The sequence below is a fragment of the Nelusetta ayraudi genome, unplaced genomic scaffold (genome assembly GCF_046127955.1).
Source record: "Nelusetta ayraudi isolate G7.1 ecotype Tasmania unplaced genomic scaffold, CSIRO-AGI_Nayr_v1 ptg000202l, whole genome shotgun sequence".
In the NCBI taxonomy this organism is placed as follows: Eukaryota; Metazoa; Chordata; class Actinopteri; order Tetraodontiformes; family Monacanthidae; genus Nelusetta; species Nelusetta ayraudi.
The window spans coordinates 313,066-335,000 of record NW_027466251.1 but is presented as its reverse complement, the minus strand read 5'-3'; the positions used below and the strand labels follow the sequence as shown (position 1 = coordinate 335,000).

At 47.1% G+C, this 21,935-nt stretch overlaps 2 protein-coding genes across 10 annotated transcripts in view; one reads left to right on the top strand and one right to left on the bottom strand.

Annotated features, from left to right (window-relative positions):
* The window catches only part of LOC142881542 (sorting nexin-17), a 49,870-nt gene that overhangs the window by 15,076 nt on the left and 12,859 nt on the right, over positions 1–21,935 (bottom strand). For 2 of the 7 annotated variants that reach the window (XM_076015882.1, XM_076015881.1), the window contains exons 1-2: positions 5,588–5,728; positions 1,973–2,337 (exon numbers count right to left, since the gene is read on the bottom strand). Coding sequence is in view for 1 of the 7 variants with exons in the window: in XM_076015883.1 (XP_075871998.1) it covers positions 14,300–14,419; positions 14,520–14,561; positions 15,002–15,079; positions 15,170–15,247; positions 15,336–15,464; positions 17,153–17,356; positions 17,586–17,678; positions 18,346–18,415; positions 21,324–21,411 (902 nt within the window). In the remaining 6 variants the exon portion in view is untranslated. Of the gene's footprint in view, positions 1–1,972; positions 2,338–5,587; positions 5,752–6,708; positions 7,378–12,420; positions 12,498–12,750; positions 14,420–14,519; positions 14,562–15,001; positions 15,080–15,169; positions 15,248–15,335; positions 15,465–17,152; positions 17,357–17,585; positions 17,679–18,345; positions 18,416–21,323; positions 21,412–21,935 lie in introns of those variants that run through there. The other 5 variants (XM_076015883.1, XM_076015877.1, XM_076015878.1 and 2 more) reach the window with 5 other exon arrangements.
* Positions 3,547–12,148, top strand: znf513a (zinc finger protein 513a). 3 transcript variants are annotated; one of them, XM_076015874.1, is made up of 5 exons: positions 3,547–3,688; positions 4,495–4,604; positions 5,636–5,767; positions 7,948–8,709; positions 9,265–12,148. In XM_076015874.1, exons 2-5 carry the CDS (start codon positions 4,565–4,567, stop codon positions 10,383–10,385), a joined length of 2,055 nt encoding a protein of 684 aa, XP_075871989.1. In that variant the 5' UTR covers positions 3,547–3,688; positions 4,495–4,564; the 3' UTR covers positions 10,386–12,148. The 3 variants fall into 3 exon arrangements, with proteins under 3 accessions (XP_075871989.1, XP_075871988.1, XP_075871990.1); XM_076015873.1 differs by having other exon boundaries at positions 5,633–5,767; XM_076015875.1 differs by lacking the exons at positions 3,547–3,688; positions 4,495–4,604 and adding an exon at positions 7,488–7,523 and having other exon boundaries at positions 5,663–5,767.

Below are 21,935 nucleotides of genomic sequence, written 5' to 3'. Positions count from 1 at the left end.
CATTCTTCAGGCCTCAGAGGAGGATTACAGAGAATTAAAAGGAAGAACCCGCAAAAAAAACATGTTACACAATTACGCTACATAATTCCAGCTCCCATTTACCCCTGGAAATTGGGACATAAAGGTTCAGCGGCGAAAGCGTTCGAAAAGTGACTGATGTCCGACAAAAAAAAAGGAAGAGCGGAGAGAGAAGAGGTCGGGGCGAGCCGTCAGCGACCACGGCTGCTCGGGGAGATTAGCGACCGAGGCCGCAGCAGGGGCGAGTGTTGTCAGAAGTGGCTGGCATTTATGTGTTTCGTAGGAGAACAGGCTCTTCTTGGTGGACGGCGTGTTTACTCTGATCCAGACTGTCTTTGGTAAACACATGGGAGCGCGACAGCGAGGCCACCAGGGGCTGACGCTGTCCCCTGGAATCAACGAAAAGCCTCCGACTGCTGTGGAGGCACCGACGGTGAAGAAACCAACCGAGCTGCGTCGCAGAGTTCATCCGATTTCAAACAACGCCACATCCACAGCATTTCCCAATAGTTTCCCAATTTGGGATCAATAAAGTACATCTATCTATCTATCTATCTATTTGAAGCATGCATTTTTATCACAGACCTTCTTAAAAGTGAAGAAAGTGAGAGAAGTAAAAGATGGACTTATCTTATTTTAGGAAGTGGCTGGAGAGACACGGTCGTTAGAAGACGCTGCTAAAATAGTTTGAGCGATGAGAACTCCATAAATTAAATATTCTGGAATGAGATGGATTAACTTGCGCACTGCTGTCTAGTCGCTCTCTTGTCCTCTCTTCTACTCTACCACAGCTACACATTCCTGAAATTTTACCCTTTACTGACAAAAAGATGCATGTAGGTTTTAACCAGCTGCCTCTTAATTGTCGTCAAAATACAAAAAAAAAAAAAAAAAAATGAAAAAAAAAATGAAAATGACAGATGGAATTATTACACAACAGGCTTCCGCCCTAAAGCATTTTGCCCTTCCTTGGTATAAGCAAACACAGAGAGAAACTGGACACTTTTAATTCCGGGTTTAGCACTTGAACCTGAGCCAACTCTTGACATCCAGGGGACACACTTCATCAACAGGCTCCTGCTGCTGCTGTGAGGGCAGGCTGCAGTTGCTGCAGCCGGTGGTGGTGGTCACTGGGATGCCGAGCACCGCCGGTGCCAAACGCTGAGGGGGGAAACCTGATGATACACCCTATCGAATATCCGCTCGCTGGACACAAGCCCACATCGGCAATGCGGGTTTCAGAGCCATGAGAGTGACCTCAGCCTTGCCCGTGCGCGCACACGCGCACTGAGGCATGACACGCACCGGCATCCCTGACCACTCCGGCTCTCTCTCTCTGATTCCTGCAACCACAGTCTGTGGAAGCCTGTAGCTGATCCTACACAGTGAATCACCACAATATGGGCCTGGAGGATTAGCTGCAAGCGTGATGTCGTGGAATAACAGCTGCGGGGGAGCCAAGGCAGTGCACTGACGCGACGGGTACTGTGTGTGCTGCGCGGATCCGGCGTGATGGGAAAACTGTTATTGCTAAAGGTCCAAATACACCCCCCCCCCCCCCCTCATTCTCCCCCCAGGCCCGCAGGCAGGATGCTTTAGAACTGGCACCATTTATGGGACGAGTGTTTTTGCAAAAGGCGAGGCTTTAGCATCAGCAAGAAGCTTAACACTGTTCCTGTTAGAATGTATTGATTCCCCCCCCCCCGTTTAAAAACAGTACTATGCATGTTCATCACACATAATGGGGTCTGTGCAGGGCATCAGCGTGCTGTTGCAGGGAGTGGCATGTAAAATGCTCTTACGTGTTCATCGTTCATCACCTCATGCACCCGCAAGGGAGCCCGAATTTTAGCCGCGCAAAACAAAAAGCAGGGGAACAAAAGAAGAAAACGAAAAAAAACAAACAAAGCAAAACAAACGCACAATAATGTCTGTTACGTAAACGGTGCCTCACCTCTCAGTGCGGCGCCTTCTCTTTGCAGCGTAGAATCAACAACTGGCTCCTCCCCTTGTGGACCAAACACACGCATCGCACACGGGCGCGCGCGAGCACCCTCCTATTCTTCTTCCTCCTTCTCCTCTTCTTCTTTCTTTTCTTCAAGTAGTCACGTAGGACATGTCAGACAACAGGGCGGATGAGTAAAAGTGATGCCGTGGAGCGCAGTGAGGAGAGAGGAGACCCACCCCGCGCCGGAGTGGAGACACCTTCCCCCGGCTGCAGCAGCCAGCCAGACCGATGGGCGCCCCGCGGTGGGAGGGGGAGGAGATGGAGGAGGAGGAGGAGGAGGTGAGGAAAGTGAGGAGGGGGGGACGGCAACACTGCAGTGACACGAGCCAATGAGATGACGCAGAATCCCAGAATCCCCTATTCATACAAACGCACGACGCAGCAAGCAAGCAGGCGCTCGTATGTTTCCCTTCGCTGACGTGCTGCACAGTGCACACCGACCGCTGCCGGCTGGGTGTTTTACCGTCTCATTGAATGTTTTGAGAAAGCCATAATAAACAAATTACTTCTGCTAAAACTACTGCATTAGATAAAAAGCTTCTTTTTTTCTTTTTTTCCCCCCATGAAGCCTAGTCAGTAACCCCGGTTATCTCCGATGGGATCTTTGTTCGAACGTTTGGACCGTCCAAATGTATAAGTCACGAAATGGTGATTCAACATGATCATGATTTCCGAGGCTTCGTCATACCGGTGCGTCATAGTTCATTTTAGTTTAACACAATGTAGTGAGTCACGCACACGCAGTCTTTCAGACAAGCTGTGAAGACATCGGGTCTCCCCTTACTCCTTGAATATGATCAAAGATGAAAGTTAATTTTACGGTCGTACCACCAAAAAAACAAAAAAAATAAATCAAATTTGTATTAATAAAATACAAATGTTAAGCAAAAACATGTAACAGTCAGGATGTTTGGGTTTTTTCTTACAAAAGACAACCCAACAATGACGTATTTGTGAACTACAAGTATGAGGGGAGGAAGTAACCGGAAACGGAAGTAGTTTACCTGACAAAGCGGAAACGAGGAGGTTACACGATGGAATAAAGGTCCGTCGCAACAGCAGCAACACATCCGGTATGGGTTCCTCACTCTTCAGATTAAAATAAAGCTTGGGTATTTAAAAAAAATAGCTGCACATAATTTAACCTTCGTAAATTATCATTTCTGCTTCCAATATATTTCATAAAACGGAAATACAAAACAACGTGAATGCTTTAAAAAAGCAAAAAGCTACAAATCTAATCAACTACAACAAATCAAATCAGCACTCTCACTTGAAAATCACTTTGCAATTTTTGACATCGGACAATTTAATGTTAAATAGTGCATAGTAGAACAATCAGACACCAAGACACAATTAAAAGGTGTAATTAGTCATTCTCAAAAACAAGGCTTCTGCATAGGCGCAGGCAAAACATAGTTTTACTCTGAAAGTCCCAGACCGGAAGTTGAATTGTTGTTGCTGCGGAGGAATTAGCTGCGGATCAAAAAATCAATTAAGTTATGAAAAATACCATTAATTGCCTTTCTTTGTCACCGCAGCTCATGAAGACATGGCGGCTCTCCCGACGTCGTGCGATTGAAGAGAAACATTTGGCTTCCAATGGCGCCCAAAACGGCGATATAAACCGCCACGGTCGACGGGAATATTTACATTTTGTCGGTGAGTTAGCATGATGGCTATTCGGCTAATTTAGTTGTTGCGTTAACACGTTTGGACACGGCCAGTCCTTGCACAAAGTGACATTTGTCAACCTGTCATGTTTCATTCAACCACAAGCTACGCGACGTACCGTCAGTTTGCTTGACCGCAGTCATATTATTTTTTTACGGTCATCCTGTAATAACACGTTAGCTAGCCTCATGCTACGTCAGGAAACAGTCGTGTTTGAATTGGTCGCTGGCTTGATAGCAGCTCTCTGTCGGAGGACAGCAGCACCGAGGATACCGCGTTAGCCATCTTGAGCTAACGTAGCTTGTTTTCTAGTTGTAACAACAGTGTCTCTATGTTATCACAGCGCACCTACGTTACCTCCCCAGCTAGCACACCCAAATTACAACCGTGCCCCGAAACTATTATTACTCCGTCATCGATAATCCGTTTATTAGGTACACGTTGTAGCCAGTTCTACGTGTAAGCTACTGATAATTATGTCCGAATGTTACTGATGGTAAAGTGATGTTCCTATTGGTAAATCAGGCCAACCTTTAAGCATCGTCGGTTATCACCTCATTAACATATTTCAGATTCACAAATTCTGCTCTTCTCAAATGTAAAGAGTTGCTGTGTCTCACAATTATGAAATATATCTGCTTTGGACTGTAAAGGTTGCTCCGTTGGTTTTAGAAAGCTCTGAATTGCAAAACGCATCATTTCACCTCACAGCATCAAAAATAATTTTACTAATTTAACCATCCTGATGTAAAAAGAAAAAAATACTGACGTGTGTATCTCTGGAAAAAAAACAGACGAATATGAGCTGATGGTTGGGAAAGTCTGGGAGAAGACGGCGCACACAAGAGAGAGGCCGACTGGAAGATGCCAAGGAAAAAACAACAGAATCCACAGCCAGTCAAGTGTGGGTATTGGGACGTCTCATAAAAACACAGCTGTTTGGTATTAAGCTACAAGCCAGTATTTGTTTATCGCGTCATCTTCCTTTAAAAGATAAAAAAGAGCCACTTTGTGCTTGGCCCAATCCTTAAACTGAATCCATATTGCTTAATTGCTTCATTCGCAGCCAATCCCCTGCTCAAATGCAGCCAAATGACGTTCAATTTAAGGTCCCGTCATTTAACCGAACGGGTTAATGCACCGCAACGTCGCCAACTGTTCCCCGGTGTGTTGCGTTGCTTTTACTGCGCACATGCACGAACACCTCCCACACTGCTCGAGTACATTAATAAAACGGCCAGTAGATGGCGCTTTGGTGTTGTGGAGACCTCGGTACATGCTGTAGAGCTGAATAGTATACTACGCTACAAGTCAAAAGTTTGGACATTTTATCTTTGCAACTTTGTACTCTGCAGATAGATACTGAAGGCATTAAATATATGCGCAAATATATATGTAATTATGAAGCAAAGGAAAACATGTTAAATAACTCTAAATAAATCTGGCTATTTTGAAGAATTTCAATATAAAACGTGTTTTGAGTTATTTGACACTTTTGTTTCCTCCATAATTCCATTTGTGTTCATACGTAGTTTTGATGCCTTCAGTAAGAAAAAGCAATGTCAATAGTCATGAGAATGAAAGAAAATACATTCAATTCATAGGGTCTGTCCAAACTTTTGACTGGTAGTGTATTTTTTTGTTTTTTTTTAACTGATCTGGTGGCTTGATCAGAAGGGATGGATCCTCTGAATTTATCATCAAGATCGTTTTACTCAACCACGGGGCTGACTTTCAGATTTTAACTGGTTGTTAAAACAACTGCTTGCTGATGGGGTCCTTCCCTCGGGCTGAAGTTCTGGTTAGGACTCTAAATAGGCACTTTCTTGTTTGAATGGTTCGGCAATAACAGTGAAACGTCCGTGGAGACCGATAAAGAAGGCAAACCTTCCGTAAAATCCAAACGTTGTTTGCTCTTCTCATCGACCGCAGTAGATTCTGAAGATGGTGTAGCGATCGGAGCTCCTGGAAACCTCACATTGGACACAGACTTTCTTCTAGAGCAAGACATCCACTTTGATGATCCGGATCATGACAGCAAGATTCTAAGCCTGGAAAAATTTAGAGGTTTGTTAAATACCTTTTTTTTCTCTCTCTCTCTCTCTCTCTCTCAAATAACGTTTCCATTTTTAATTCTTTAGATTTTAATACTGGTTTGGTTTGGTCATGTTAAGTTTTAACGAGAGAGCTTTAACATAAGCAGAAGAAACAATCAATTAAGTCTTTGGCACAGTTGAACAGTTGGAAGAAAAAAAAAACCCTTCATGTGTTTCACTGGCAACTGTATATTGGATCATTGGGATTCCTTCACCATAAAACCAAGTTTATTGCTCATTTCGTGGCTTTAATTTGAAAAGACAGTAGTGGAACCAATTTGGAGAGGAAAACTGTGTTTTTCACAGGCTAAATAAACTCTGTAAGTGTGCCTGCCAGACCAGAAAATAAGTTTGTTTTTACTTTAAAATGAAATTAAAAACCAAACCAAACAATGTACTTTTTTTTTTATTGTGATATCCTGGACTTCTTCTCTTCTTTGAGGACAAGTCAAACTAAATTATGTAGCTATAATCACCAGTGTCATTTTGCAATATCTATGTTCTTTGTTAAATTTTAACAGTTTGGGATGACAAAGTGCGACATTAGGGCGGAGTTGCATTTGAATACAGCTCAGACGCATAGATCTGAGTGTGTGCCGGGAGCAGTGCGGATGCTATGTTTTGTCACGTTCTCTGTTACCTTGCTGAGATAAATTCAACATGGTGTTGGTGTGCAGACATATTGAAAGATACACAGAGTTCTCCAAATGGCCAAACCAAGTGGTTGTTGAACAAAGCATCAGTTTTAAGCAGCTGAACCCAGATGTGTTCATCGGAGGCTGTGAACAGAGTGCCGTTTCTAAAGATCTATAGAGTTGTTTGTTTTTTTTTAGATACTAGATTGTACAAAGCTGCTCTGCCTGAGTTTAAAAATAATTGACAATGTGTGTGGGACTTTTTAGGTATACATACTTCATATAGTTCTGGTTTGCACAGAACATTTTAGTTGGCAAGTCTTGAAAGGAAATGCAGGCTACGCTGGTAGTGTTTCAGGGCGACAGCTGCGGGGTGTTTCCTCCCTTATGTGACAGAGGGAGAAATAGACAGCGATATTTCCCGACACGGCTCTTTGTCAGAGAGCGCGATACGAAAAATGGGAAAGTGGAGAAAGGAGCTGAGACGCCATTATTATATAATGGTCATAAAAATAGGTCCATTACCATCAAGGACACCATTACAAAAGGACATTTATTTATCATCATCATCATCATCATCATCATCATCCACAACCATCATCATCATCATCATCCACAACCATCATCATCATCATCATCATCATCATCTAGCTCTGCTCCCACTACCCTACTACCATTACGGTTTTCCCCCTCATCATCATCATCATCATCATCATCATCATCATCATCATCATCCACCCCTCATCATCATTATCATCATCATCAGAGGCAGCAGCAGCAGCAGCTTCACCATTATAGTCATCATCATTATCATTAGGTTGGGTAATCATCCAGGAGGGGGTTTCAGGGGGCAGGATAAAAGGGCAGCCTCCACTCTCGCCTCGCTCACATCCTGCCTGACTGTCTGGAGGAAGGTGCTGCCAGCCGCGGCTCTCTGACGCACACACTGAAGGCGAGGGAACCAAGAAGGTTTTTTTTTTTCTTTTTGGTCTTTTTTCTCCTCCTCCCCTCTTACTCTCTGTCTCCATTTTGCCTCTTTGTTCCACAAACCGGCAGATGCTGTAAGCGGGCTGACCTTGGTTGTCACACTCTGTGAGTATCAAATGTTTTTCTGTGAAGTTTTCAGCCGAGGAGAAAACCGTTTTTCTTTTTTTTTGTGGTCCAAGTTTTTCTCGGGGTGACGAAATCGCGACGGCCGGCGCGCAACACAGCGAGTCATTGCTTGTCATCGTTTTTTTGCGCAAGGGACGCGTGGAGCCGTTTTTTTTTTTTTTCTTTTCTTTTCTTTTCTTCTAAAGTTTGGCATGTGTTCCGACCAAACGGAGCGAGCGGTAACGCGATTCGTCTTCGGGGAGATTTTTTTTCCGTCTGCGATGCTCTCGGTGTCGCCGTGTCCCTCTCAGCCGCGGTGACTCAGTCTGTAATAACAGCCTGAGCGGACCGTGAAGGTCTCGCTGCCGTAAACACACCCGCAGTGCTCAGGATTTTCCCCTCTCTGTCTGTCTCTCCGTCTCAGAAGTTGCTGCCGAGATCGGTTTCTCCGTGTACCCCCTGGGTGATGAGGAGAGCCCTGCCGTCTACAGCCACCTCGACATGGAAAGCGAAACGGGCAACTCGCACTCGAGCGCCGAGCACGTCCGCGGGGAGGAGAACAGAGCCACCCAGACCGAGCCCAACTTCCCCTCCTATCTGTCCTGCCGCGGCTGCGGTCAGCTCCGCGACGGACCCCTGGGCCCCGGCATAGACCTGGTGGGGCCCTACTGCCTTCGCTGCTGCAAAGCCTCCCGCGAGGCCAAGGGCGTCGACTTCTGCTCACCGTTCGCCGGCATCAGCGGCGTCCGGCCCGGCTCCCACCTGTCGCCCGACGAGCTGGCGGACGACAAGCTGTCCAAGCAGCACACCTGCCACCTCTGCGGCTTCTCCTCGCGCTACGCCAACCACGTGAAGCGCCACATGAAGACGCACAACGGCGAGAAGCCGTACAACTGCCCGCTGTGCACGTACGCCTCGGCGCAGCTGGTCAACCTGCAGCGGCACCTGCGCATCCACACGGGGGAGAAGCCCTACAAGTGCGAGAGCTGCGCCTTCGCCTGCAGTTCCCTCGGCAACCTCAAGAGGCACCAGCGGATGCACGTGCCCACGGCGGGGGCTGCGCACAGCGCTGGGCATGAGGCCGGACAGGGGGCCGGGCTGCGGCCCCCCAGCGGCCACGTCGGCCTGAAGAGGGCGCCGCCCGGGCCGAGAGCGAGCGAGGAACGGTCCGGCGCTCTGCCCAAAGGTACGTCCTCCTTCCTGTTGCATCACCACAAGAATCATTCATAGGCCGTGTCTGAAATCTCATTCCCTACTCCCTATGTGTGGAGTTATATGTAGTTAACTATATAGTGCACTCATGAGCCTTTTGGGAACAAAACCCAAAAGCTCCTCTCACCTGTGGGTCAGCGTGAGCGCAATGCATGATGGGATATATTGCCAGGTTGTGACGCTCTGTTTACACTATTTTTAGTGGTCCATGCTGGGATACATTAAGTGGACTATATGGTGAATGCCAAAGACGCTCAGAACTTGTTCACTATATTGATCAGGGGCAGGCAAACGTTTTGACTTGTGGGCCACAATGGTTTCTTAAATGTGACCGAGGGGCCGGAGCAGGCACCTCAACCTCATAGGAACGGGCCTCATATGGCCCCCGGGCCATAGTTTGCCCGTGCCTGATTTAGTGATTGCGGGGTGACTTCAGACACAGCCACAGTCTTCAGGTTTGACATAAACATTTTCAAGTCTTCAATGATTCGCTGAGTCAATAAATAACTCATGTTGTCTGAAATTCCAGAGGTGTCGAGGCCGCCCTCCAACTTGAGTCTGGGGGCCCACAACAGCGACTACCTATCGGCCTTCGACAGCCTGAAGGGGGCGTCCTCGCCCCCGGTGCCAGTGCCCGTTCCCGCCTCTAACTCCAACTCCGGCCCAGCCGGCCACCAGCCGCCGCCGCCTCCTCCGCCGCCGCTGTGCGAGCCTGCGGGCGCCGCTGGCAACCGGGCGGCCAGGAGCGGTGGGGGTGGCGGAATGGGCGGAGTCAGCAGCAGCAGCAGTGCGGCGGACGCCCCCGCCCCTCCGTTGCCCCCCTCCCTCTTCCCCTTCACCTGCCGGCTTTGCGGCGTGGTGCTGGAGGACGAGGACGGCACATCGGCGCAGATCTGCGCCAAGTGCACGCTGGAGATGCTGACCAAGGACTCGTCGTCGCCCAACAGCCCCGGCGAGCGCAGCGACAAGGTGTACACGTGCGCCGCCTGCCCCTTCCTCACGCACTACCCCAACCACCTGGCGCGCCACATGAAGACGCACAGCGGCGAGAAGCCCTACAAGTGCCCGCAGTGCGACTACGCCTCGGCGCACTTCGACAACCTCAAGCGGCACCACCGCGTGCACACGGGCGAGAAGCCCTACAAGTGCCACCTGTGCGACTACGCCTGCGGCAACCTGGCCAACCTCAAGCGGCACCAGCGCGTGCACTCGGGCGCCAAGCCCTTCCAGTGCGCCGTGTGCAACTACAGCTGCAACCAGAGCATGAACCTCAAGCGGCACATGCTGCGGCACACGGGCGAGAAGCCGTACAAGTGCGCCGAGTGCGGCTACACCACGGGCCACTGGGACAACTACAAGCGGCACCAGAAGAAGCACGGCCTGGCCACCGACGGCTGGGTCAAGGTGCCCACCACGGGCCACGGCCTGCCGCCGCACCACCACCACCACCACCCTCCGCACCACCACCACCACCACCGGAACGACGACGACGAGGAGGATGAGGAGGAGGAGGAAGAGGAGGTGGACTCCAGGAAGAGGATGGCCAACAGCGGTCAGAGCCACAGGAAAGACTCCCAGGTGGACATGCAGTACATGGCCAGAGAGGGCGCTCCGACGATACACCCGTGCTACAAACTGGAGATTGCGTAACTTTAAAAACAAACAAGCAAAAAAAAGAACTCAGCAAAAACTTAAAGCTACCAGCATATTTTTTTTTCCCCCTTTGGGTTTTTTTCCCCTCCCCCCACAGAGCCTTTACATGCTGTCCGCTGTGTGTGTGTGTCGTCCGCGGTGTCTCGTCCCCTCGTGTCCTCACAGGCTGCTAAACTCTTCCTTTGTAACAAACTTTTGCACAATAGTGGATCCAGTAAAGTGAATGACTGTAGTTTTTTTTCCTTGTCTCGTCTGCTGTTTGTGTCGAGATGATCGGACGCTCTTGTCCACTTGTGGACGTCCTGCGGGCGAGACCAGTCGGGTCCTTGTGATGCCCCTCCCCCTCCCCCGTCAACCCCTCACAGTGCCGCACAGGTCTGGTTCTTCTTTTGTAGGACAAGAGAACGCGACCAAACTCTGCGTAACGCAAGAAACTGGCCACTCCTGCCCCGTGGAGATACACTACGACCAGTTTCAATGCAGCTCGTTCAAAAAGGAATTAATGCATTCATTTTATTTTTATTTTTCTCTGCGAGACGAGTGGCATTTTAAAGCTTTCATTTCAAGTCGAACTGTCATGAGTACCTCACACGCCTCACTGTTGCGGAGCTGTGAAGTTATGTACTGGCGTCACAGTGCGGCTTCACAATACTCCTTGTAAAGGGCCGACACACTGGGCCGAAGCAGCAGTGCAGCAGCAGCAGTTGCAGCAGCAGCAGCAGCAGCAGCATGCCTTTACACAAAATTACTAATGTAACGCCAGAAAAGTGCGACTTCAAAGCACTGGAATCGTTTGAATCTTATTGAACTTTGTGTTTTTATTTGGACTTCTTAGATTGTAAACCTTTCTCTGTGTCTCTATGTGTGTGTCTCTGTGTGTGTGTCCTCTGTTTATCCTACAGTAATTAGGATGACTTTATTCCCCCCCACCCCACGACTCCCGTGTCAGCAGAACATTTGACTTCCAAGACATTCTGTAAATGAGACGCACCGGCATCTTCAAACCATCAGCCGTGAAGTGTGTGTGTGTGTGTGTGTGTGTGTGTGTGTATGTGTGTGATTAGAGGAAAACAAGCACAATTTTTCACATGTCCACGGTTGTTTAGATTCGGTCATGGTTGGAATCAAAGCGTCTTTTTGTTGTCTTAGACTTAGATGTGATTCAAGATTTGCCAAACGCCCCCTTCCCCCCCCCACGTATTTTTTTTTGCATTTAACTTGCTACATATCATTATTGTCCTTGTTCAGTCAGGCTTTTTGCCCGATTCATTGTCTTTTCATTATTGTTGGCTGTGACACTAACCCCATTTTAATGTTTTCTTACTTGAAAAAAAAAAAGACATATTAATGAGCATGTGAGTGCGTAATAGTGGTTTTATTTTTCCCAATGTGGATGTTACACAAGGCTAGAGGTGCAAACTTTTAATATATAGATATTTTTTTTTAAATCCTAATTATGTGGTATGTGTACTAGTAACCACGGGGGAACTATTATTAGGGACTGTGATTCCAGTTTACTCTCTTTAAGAATTACTATAATATGCAAGTGAGAATTTATTATTATGATCATTTTTAATTTCAGGTTGCCAACTTGCCATGACACTAGGGAGTGTTTGAACTCGGATTAGTTCCGAAAATCCACCAAGTGTCATTTTATTCGTCTTTATGCAGTGCTTCATGAATGCCTTAATTGAGAATTTTGAAATAAATACATGGAATTTCATTTCATTGAATGTCAAAAAACAAACAAAGAAAGCAAAGTAGCCTGTTTTGAATTTTTCACTTGTGCTGCAGCTTTTGTACTGCGGTCCAAAGTGTAATACTACCTGGTAAAATGTTGGTGAGTTGCTTTATAACGATAAAAAAAAAATGAAGGAATAAATCTTGGTCACTGGATTTCAAACTTTAAAAGGCGCTGTAACCATTCAAATTGTTTTTGAAATTGAATTTATATTATTCATCATAGATTTCAGTGGATAAAAAAAGAGCCTTTCACCACCAAGTGAAGGTGCCCACATAGCTGAGTTCTTACCTCACTATCCAGTCATGTCTGGTTCTGGTGTGGATCCTCAGCTGCCGACCTGCCAGCACCGCCCCCTATCGGCCTCTCTAAAAAGAACTAGACATCAGCGGACGTGAACAGGTATCTCCGTTACGACACCTTCACGTTCATCCCGTACATTTAAAAGTGTAAAGACGCAGCCGACCACGAGCTCACAATCAGGATAAAAGCAGCGACAACACAACAACGACGACATCGACCCATGTCAGAGTTTATTGTAGCTTCATGACAGCTGTCACCACGGAAGAAAGAAAAGGAGGGGGGCCCAAAACAAAACAAAAAAATAATCAGGAAAAGTACCTCAGATGAATGGAGTTCAGGCCAACTCCCGAGGAGTTTCGAGAAGTTTCGACGCCTTTGTCGTTTCCCGCCGAAATGAGGGTGAAGACACCGCGTCAGCAGTGGCGTCTGACATTACGCATAAATTAAAAACATCCAGAGGCGGTGTGTTTGAACCGCCGAGAACTCGGAGATTAAAGCAGCGGATAGGCTCGCATGGGAGTGAAGCGAAGCGGCGAAGATGGAACATTCGTCCTTTCGCTAGCCGGTGTCGTCGCTCAGGAGCTGCGGCCGCGCACAGCTCGCAACGGGCTAATGCTAAAAGCTCCGCGCCGCCGCCGGGAAGAGCAAAAAGCAAAAATATGTAAACACATTTTTTTTTCGATTTTTTTGTTTGTTTTGTTTTACTGTTATCGTCCCCTAAACATCATGTAAACAATGATAAATGTTAGTCAATTTTAAAACTTTTGTTTTCTTCTATACAGCTTAGATTACATTTGATCTCTACATGTGTGTACATTTAAGCTATTGACGGTACAGAGAAGTAAATGCTCAAAATACTTAATTACATGTACATAATATATATATATATATAAAAGTGACACAATTTTATTTTATTTTGTGCAAAATGCTTTAGTAAACTATAAATTTTGGCATTGATGAGAAACCTTTGAAAAAAATTGTCATAAAAACAAAAAAGAAAAGAAAAAAAATATATAGATTGATGTCCACACGCTGTTCAAAGTTGTGCCGCAGCTTCCGTTTAAACATTCATCTCCGCCTCTAATACTGTGCAAAAAGAAAAGAAAAACCACAACAGGTCCAGCAAGCGCACAATCAACCATTATCCACAGAGTTCTGAGAGATTCCAGAAAGCCAGCAGCGCTCTGGGCCGGAATGGAAAAGGTTAAGGCGGCGTGAGGGACTCAAAGAACAAACTGAGTGAGAACTTTAACACAATGGCAAGAACGAGGCTTAAAATATTCAGCAAAGGAGGAAAAAAAAAGGGCATTAAGGTAAAAAATAAAATTAAAATTAAAACATTTTGATCTTCCATTTAAGTAAGCAGCTTTTTGCAATAGTACAACATCTAAAACCGCTGGTCAGCTGCACAACTATTACCCCACCCACCCACCCAGTTCTGCTGCGTGCTCACGAGTGTCAGGTCGAACGTTTACATTTGGCTCACTGACAGGTAGGGAATGTGCAGCCACTGAGAGAAGGTCCTCCTGCTCTATTTCTGGCTAAACAGTCTCGACGTTTTGTACCCAAAACCTGCACTGCAGTGCAGCATGCTGCCATGAGAAAAGTCATTCAAACAGAGCGAGAGAGACTCTTCTGCTCCTCGTGCTAATTCTAAAAGTTTCAATTTAATTTGGTGACCTAAAGGAAAAAAAAATTTTTTTTTAGGTGTCTTTTTTTTTTTTTTTAAACGTCCAAAATAAAGCAAACCTTCTGGCTGTAAAACGAGCGCGTTAAGGCAGCGATTTCTTCGTGAAGAAGCTACAATCTTGCAGATCCGCCCGGCCCGGCTCGTACGTCATCGTCGTCATCTGGGGCGTCAGCGCTTTTACAAGTCATCGTCGCCAATTCCCTCGAAGGCGTAGTTGCCGTGGAAATCGTTGCCGCTGATGTCGTTGGCAGAGTTTGAGGCGCTGATCCCACGCAGTGACACAGAACTCAGCTTGGTCTGAGAACAAAAAAAAAACAAAAACATTTTAATGAAATATATTACAGTTTTTGGTCACTCAACTCATCTGTATCATATTGCAGAATGCATTCATGCTCACCGAGAGTTTGACGATTTGTTCGCGGTTGGTATCTGGAGAGTCCTGCATAGAGATTATATGTTTAGATTAGACTTACACTTTATTGATGTCCAGGAGAAATTTGCGTTTACAGCAGCTTGAAAAGGAAATTTGTGTAATAAAAGGCATGCAATGTTCAAAACTATAGTATAAAGACAGATAAAAGTACATTATAAAATTAAAAATAAAATTAAAAATAAAATAAAAGTTGATGCCTTCTGTATTTATATATATATTGCAGTTGTGAAGACAAGACCATTTGAGCTCTATTTAGTCGTTTGACGTTTCTTTTTTTGGTTTTTGGCAAAAGGTGAAAGATGACCTTGTGATTCTAGTACACAAGGCAACTCAAAATGTTCAACAGATGTACATACAAGAAGGCTTTAAAACAGCAGCAAAACGGAGAGAAACAAGTGAGACGAAGAGCGTGAAGCAGACATCAAGCTTGCAGTTAGACTTCTCACCAGTAGAGGGGGAGATTTCACAGCTTGCTGAGTGTCTGGCCTGTGGATGGAGCCGTTGTTGTGTCGTTTCCGCAGCATCTACGGCCGACACAGCAGAGGGACTTGTGTCAAACTGAGCTCAGGACTCAAACAGTTCTTTTGCCACTTTCCGTCCTTCTCCAAACTGACCTTCTTAATGCTTCCGCCCGACTTCTTGACCATCAGCTCGTCCACCATGGACTGGAGGCAGATGCTCATCATGATGGCCTGGGGTCACGGAGGGAAATGTCGTCAGCGACGGCCGGAGGACAGACTTTTTCGCGAAAGGAACCAGTGGTTCGCCCATTTTTTTTACCTGCTGGCTGGTGATGGTGACCCACTGGAGGCGGTCCTTGCTCATCAGGTACTCGAAGGCCAGCTCCAGTTTCACATCGCACTTGGTCGAGCCGGAGGGGTTGCTGGTGCCGTTGGCCACGGGGACTTGCTGCAGGAGACAAAAAGAGGGATGCCGCCGTTAGCGTAGTAGCACTTCAAAAGTTCTACATTTAACCCACTCATCACAAAATAACAACCAGTATATTAAGTTTTTACCAATATAAAAATCATAAATCAGGCCAATAATATACACTGGACCTTTAAGCAGATGATAATTCGGCATTTTTGCTTCACAAACAAGAGGTGGCGGGTCACGAGAGAAGCAAAATCACATTTTCTACCTCGGCGTTCCTGAGAAGCCACTCCCATATCTTAACAAGAGCCACTCGCTTAAAGATTAACAAGGCCAGGAAGAAAAATGCAGTGATTCTGAATTTCTGATGCCTCAGAGGGGAAGTGAAGCAGCCTCAGGACTTGGAATGTATTTCCTCCAGGCCAGGACAAGCTGAGGTTCCGGGTGGTGCACACCAGTTTCTACTGACAGTTAATACAAATCTGCCTCAACGTGCCCTATCTGAATAAAGCTGCCTCAGATGATTGTGAAAACTGAAATCGGCAGCGAAGCCCCCTGCTGGTCGGTGCAGGTAGGTAGGTAGGTAGGTGCAGAGTCTGCAATCAGACAAACGGAACTGGGAGCATGAAATTTAAATTTCAGAAGCGCCGTCATTCGTGTATATTCACCTTCTGCAGCGATGCACAAACAGGGCGGAGCAAACAACTCTAAACCCTTTCACCCTTTTCCTCAGCGCAAAAGATGGTTTAAATTTGAGGTTCAGACAAGGAATGTTCCAACGCTTGCCAGAGTTGTAAACGCACAATCAAAGAGCCACAATGTGAATCACATTGACTCAGTCGGACTGAATCACGCAAAGGCTTCAAGCAGCAAGAAGAAGAATGACGGCAACATTTATGCTGTGCAGCGTTATGGCCATGCTGTCAGTCTGCAGGTTAGCCCCACCCACAGGCTACCAATCACAGCCACGGGGCACCAAAGTGAGTGAAACGTGAGGAAGCATAGACCGTTTTTCTATCGAACTCTCGCATGGTTAGACTCAAGAAAAAAAAATAAACCGGTGGTGTCGCCCTCTAGTGGTAATCGCATAAAATGCAGGTATGTTTATTATGCAGCTTATGGAAACTTTTTTTTTTTATCTTTACAACGGGGTTTGTTTGTCTTTTTTATTAGAAAGCCATCACCATTTGGCAGCTGCTGTTGTGCCTTTGGACATGAGGGTTTTTTTATTTGTGTAATTTAACTTGCTTGATTTCCTGTTCAGACGGCGCCAACAGGAATAAACGTGGTGCTCTCGCTGTTTGCTCAGCAGAAACGTCACACTTGCCCGATTCATTCTCCGAGCCAAGTCGAGAATCTCTGTTCTTCCTGCCGTGTCTGTGCTTCGCTGTGTGTCTGGTCTGTGCTTCGCTGTGCGGTGGGCCGACGGATTAGCGGCAACCGTGACGGCCAATTATCAGATAAAAAGACGAGCCGCAGCTCTGCTCCGCTGCTCTGCTCCGCTGCTCTGCTCCGCTGCTCTGCGGGAGGCTGCCGGGATCGATGTGAGCGCGGCGTTAGCGTGGGCCGGCACTCCAGCTAATGGGTGCGATGAAGACGGACAGCGTGCAGGTCAGCACTTTCAGCGCGAACATGAGCGCCGCGCTCTTGCTGCAGCGGTTTCATTGCGTTGTCGCAATCCCGATTTCATCCCCCGCACGGCGCCAGGAGGCGAATCCACTTACGGAGGACGTGACTCGCCAGCACCTCATGCGCGTGACCTTGAAGCTGCCCTCCTTCATCTGCTCGCTGGGCAGCTTGACGTGGAAGTTGAGCTCGTTGTTGCCGGCGCTGACGATGACCTGGCAGCCCTTCTCGGGGAAGTCGGTGACGCAGGGGTCGAACTTGATGTAGCCGTAATACTTGAGGGTCTGGCCCAGATGGATGAACTGGGATTGGAAAGGGAAAAATTCAAACATTGACGACAACAGAAAGATCAGCAGTTTTGGATGACTAATATCTAGTCTTTGGGGAGAACATGCGCAAATCCTCGGCAGGGTTTCTGTAATTAAAGATTGGTATCGCGGGAGAAAGTGGGCTGAATCACTGGATGCCGTTTCTTCTCTCTCGGAGATCCGACTTGGGAGGGAGAGACGGAGTGTTTCTGGCCTGGCTCACCTCCTTCTTGGAGCCTTTCTCCTGCAGCGACTTGAGCTGCCTGTGCTGCTCTTTGTTGACGAGGATCCAGCCGCGCTCAATGTCAGACACCGTCTGAAAAAAGAAAAGGGAAAGAGAAAAGTGAGGTCAATATCCGTGCAAACTAAAGCTGGACGGAGAGGGAGGAGGGAGAGAGGGAGGTGAGGGCGCTGGGTGTCACTCAAAGCTTTGGGGTTTTTTTTTTGTTTTTTTTTTGAAAGAATGTGAACAACATCAGGTCTTCAAATAATCACACAAAAAACATGCAAAGACACACTAAAAGAAACCCAACTATCAGGTTGCTACAGTTTCCTTTATTGGACTTCAACCCACTCCAGACTTTATGGGGCCTCTGAAGAGCTGGAAGCAACAAATGAGGTGAAAAAAAGAGCGTCAGAGAGGAAGACAGGGGGAGGTGCGGGAGAGGGGGTGGGGCTGAGCGATGCAAAGACACTGCTGGCAGACGAAAAAGAGGGAGGGGGGGATGGAGGGAGGGACGGAGGGACACACGGGTGGGTGGGTGGATGCTGCATTTACTTTTTTCCGTGTGATTCTGGCACCGCGGCGAGCTCGATGAGACACAACAAACGCAAGATGGAAACAAAACAGCATCACTTGAGACTTTTAAAAAATATATATATTTATACACACTCGGGTTGTTGAGATTCACATTCAGGGAATGAAGTTGAAGTGTCTTTCAGGACCCTTTTTGCCCGGTGTTTGTGGCAGACAAGGAAATTACCTGCGCATACAGCAAGTTCAAGCCCACTCGGTTGTCCATGACGTCGCCATCGTACGACACGTCCCAGTAGCTGGAGAGAGAGAGAGAGAGAGAGAGAGAGAGAGAGAGAGAGAGAGAGAGAGAGGTTTTTTACATCTGCTTCATTAAGTTTCTAAAAGCGTCTTTAGTGGCTGCTGCACTCTTGAGTTTTTCTTTCCACTCGATGCTCAACAGTCAGCAGAGAGACAGTGGTGCTGGCCTGCTGCTCTCACTGCTGCACCCCAGTGTGCAGAGACCTGCTGCTGCTGCTGCTGCTGCTCACTTTAATTTCTTTAGTCGTGGTTTCCAAGAGAGAAAGAGACTCAATATTCCTGATGCACAAAGCAGGCCCAAAACTACAGAATTACAGATTACAGATTAGGACCACAAGAAGAGAAAAAAAATTAAGATAGATCCCCCCCCCCCCAAGTTTTCTTTTCGAGAATAAAGTTGAAATTCTGAGATGAGAGTCAAAATTTTGAGAATAAAGTTAACGTAAAAAAGACAAAATATTTCGAGAATAGCATGAAATTTTGCAATCAATGTTAATGTGAAGTAAGTCAAAATGTCGAAAGGCTCTGCGCGCAAGTCTAGTGGACTCCATCCAGTCTCCTCGCCAATTTCCACTTCATTTGCGTCAACTTTATTCATGAAAAAAGTTGGCTGCGAGAGGCCCGTCAGCTCAGAGGAGGCCTGACCCAAGATGTGCAATGTTCTTTTAAATCACTGTTTTGGTTGGACTGACTTTGGTTGAACAAACGGGTGTTGTTGTTTTTTTAATCTGTAAACTCACTGCAACTCTGCTGGAGAAAAACGATCCTTTGGAGGCAGAAAAAGCTGCAACGTGCCACTTTCAGAAGGTTTTGTGGGACAGAACTCCTCCCGACCCTCCTGGAACTCTGACACTGGCCGTCTGTTTTTCCTCCACCTTCGCCTGTGAGCTCCACATTCATTCCTCCTTCGCCGCTCACCACCCCCCCTCCCCCCACGCCCCCTTTGGAGAAACTAGGTCAGGAGGACTGAGACTTGCCTTGAGGAGGAGAGAAAGTAAACATCCTGAGTGCCCTCGGTCTGCAGGAGGTTGGGGGGGGGGGGCAGACAGACAGTTGGGACGGAGGAGGGAGCGGAGAAGTGTTGGCGAGCTCGCTTGAACTTGCGCCTGCTGGCCACCCGGCGAGGATTTTATTGCACTTATATGACGCAGCCCCCGCCTCCCACTCGCCGAGCAGATGGTTGGGGAAGTTCTCCCTCGCAGCGACTTCAAATGGCCTTCAACTCTGAGAAATTCATCTGTAGCCGCGCGACTGAGCTAACACTTTGTTGTTTGTGAGTAAACAAGCTGTCATCCTCGGGAGACGGAGAGCAAGCGAGAGGGATTTTCTGCAGCGTCACAGCAGATTTGGAGCGCGTTTCAGTTTTAGCAGGGTCGTCGTTGAGGCAGTTTTGTCTTTGCACCAGAAAGTGGTTTTTAGTGGGTTTTGCACCACGGTGGTGGTGGATGAGTAGTGTTGCAGTCCTCGAGATGGGTCTCTCTGAGGCACTTTTACGCGGTCTCGTCTCAGTCTCGGCCTGGACCAACTCGGGATTTTCAAGAGCAGTCGAGACTCTGCCAACACCGTAATGACACGATAATAACAGAAAAGATTCCAAAAGTGCTTCTTATGGGATTTTTCAACTGGGTGGATGATACGCCCCTGCAGGCTGCAGAGTCAAGGCTACAATTTTAAGATTTCATTTGTCGACTGCACCAGACAGAGACAAGGTCTGACATTTTTGGATGCAAAGAGTGAAAACTGAGTCATTTGATTTGATTCTCCTCCCCGGCTCCAATCGTTCCCTCTCTTCCCCCCCCCGCCCTTCTGTCCTCCTTTCCCCTGCTGTGACGGCTAATGAGAACGCCGGCGCTCGTCGAGCTGGAATTGTCAGAGAAACGACTTGGGTCTCTTCTGCCAGATTAAACGGACACTTGGCAGAAGACGGCGCCATCAGATTGGCGGCTGGACTGCTGCAGATAAAACAGCGCTGATGGAGGCGACACCCTGAATGCAAAGAGGGACACCGGAGGAGTCGCAGTGTGAGTCGCTCCGCCGTTGCTCTGCAACTAAAATCTGAAAATCTGCACCACGGAGCCGCGACGGTAACAAACACATATTTGAAGCGTCTGTTTAACTGCGACGCTGACAGCAGGCAGCAGCCACCGATGCGTCTTGTTTTTCATTATAATGGCAGTAACAAACAGCGGGCGTTAGGTTTGGTTCAGTGATTCACTCTGTGCACGTCTAACAATTTGTTGTTCCTATTTTCAGACGGGCAGCTGACGGCTGTCCTCAAACAGACGGGAAAACGCAACCCTTTATTGGCCCCACTGGACCGTCAGCGCCGCACTTTATGTCGGTGTCACTCTTCCCACCAATCAGAGCAAAAGGCTGCCACCTGCCTCTCAAACACTTCTCAATGCACACGCACATTTCTCCAGTCAGAAGCTGACTGGAGTGTCTAAGTTATCCGTAGGGGCAGAGTTTGACTTGATTAATATACCTTTAGTTGGATCATAATATTTAGCATAATTTCAGTTAATGTGAATGCTTTTTAATTAGTTTTATTTTTAAGGTATTTTACAGTGTAGAGAGGCGGCAGCAGACATTGTTTTGTTTGTTTCAAATAGAAGAATAAACTTCCAATTCTTCGTGTGGACGATGGACTCGATGTCGTATCCCTGCGTGAATTGATTGATTGATTTGGATTCATTTGATTTTGTTCGTTCAGTTTGGATATTAAGGACAAAAGCAAAGAAAAGGAGAAATGGCCACTGCAAACTTGCCCAGCGTGCGACCGACAACGTCTTCACCCAAAGACTGACAGCTGGGATGGATGGATGACTGATTGACTGATTGAGCCATTTAATGAAAAAAAAAAAAGGCTCCTGGCTGTGTGTAGATGCAGAAGTGTGGGTATCGTACCTTTTCCTTAGGAGGATGTGAAACTCGGAGCTCTGCAAGCTGCTGATGGAGACGTAGGGCAGCTCAAACTCCTGCAGCTTCCTCACAACTGAAGGAGAGATATTGTGAAAGAGAGAGAGAGAGAGAGAGAGAGAGAGTGAGAGGGGGCGAGTTACAAGGAAGAAGCGCAGTGCCAGCTGAGACCCAAGGACGCTGGGATAATGATGGTGACAACAAACGAAGGACGGGAGAACTCCATCTGGACAGGTCCCAGCAGGCTGCTGCTGCGTGTTTGTGTGTGTGTGTGTGTGTGTGTGTGTGTGTGTGTGTTTCTCGTTTCTCTACGGACATAGAGACGCTGCGAGTGGGAAGCATCAACACACGCTGGAGACTTTTAGGCTGAAAATCTCTGCAGCCGTTTCGGGGGGGAGAATAAAAGAAAAGCTGAAGCAGAAGCAGAAGGAGAAGGAATGCTGGAAATGTTTTGGAGGAATTCCTGGTTAAGTTAAACCATCTGTTGGAAACTGTAAAATAAATACAGTCACAAAAATGGATTGACAAACAGTTGGCTTTAAATTGAAATATCAAAAAAAAAAAAACATGGATATGAATTTAAAATAGAGATCAAGTTTG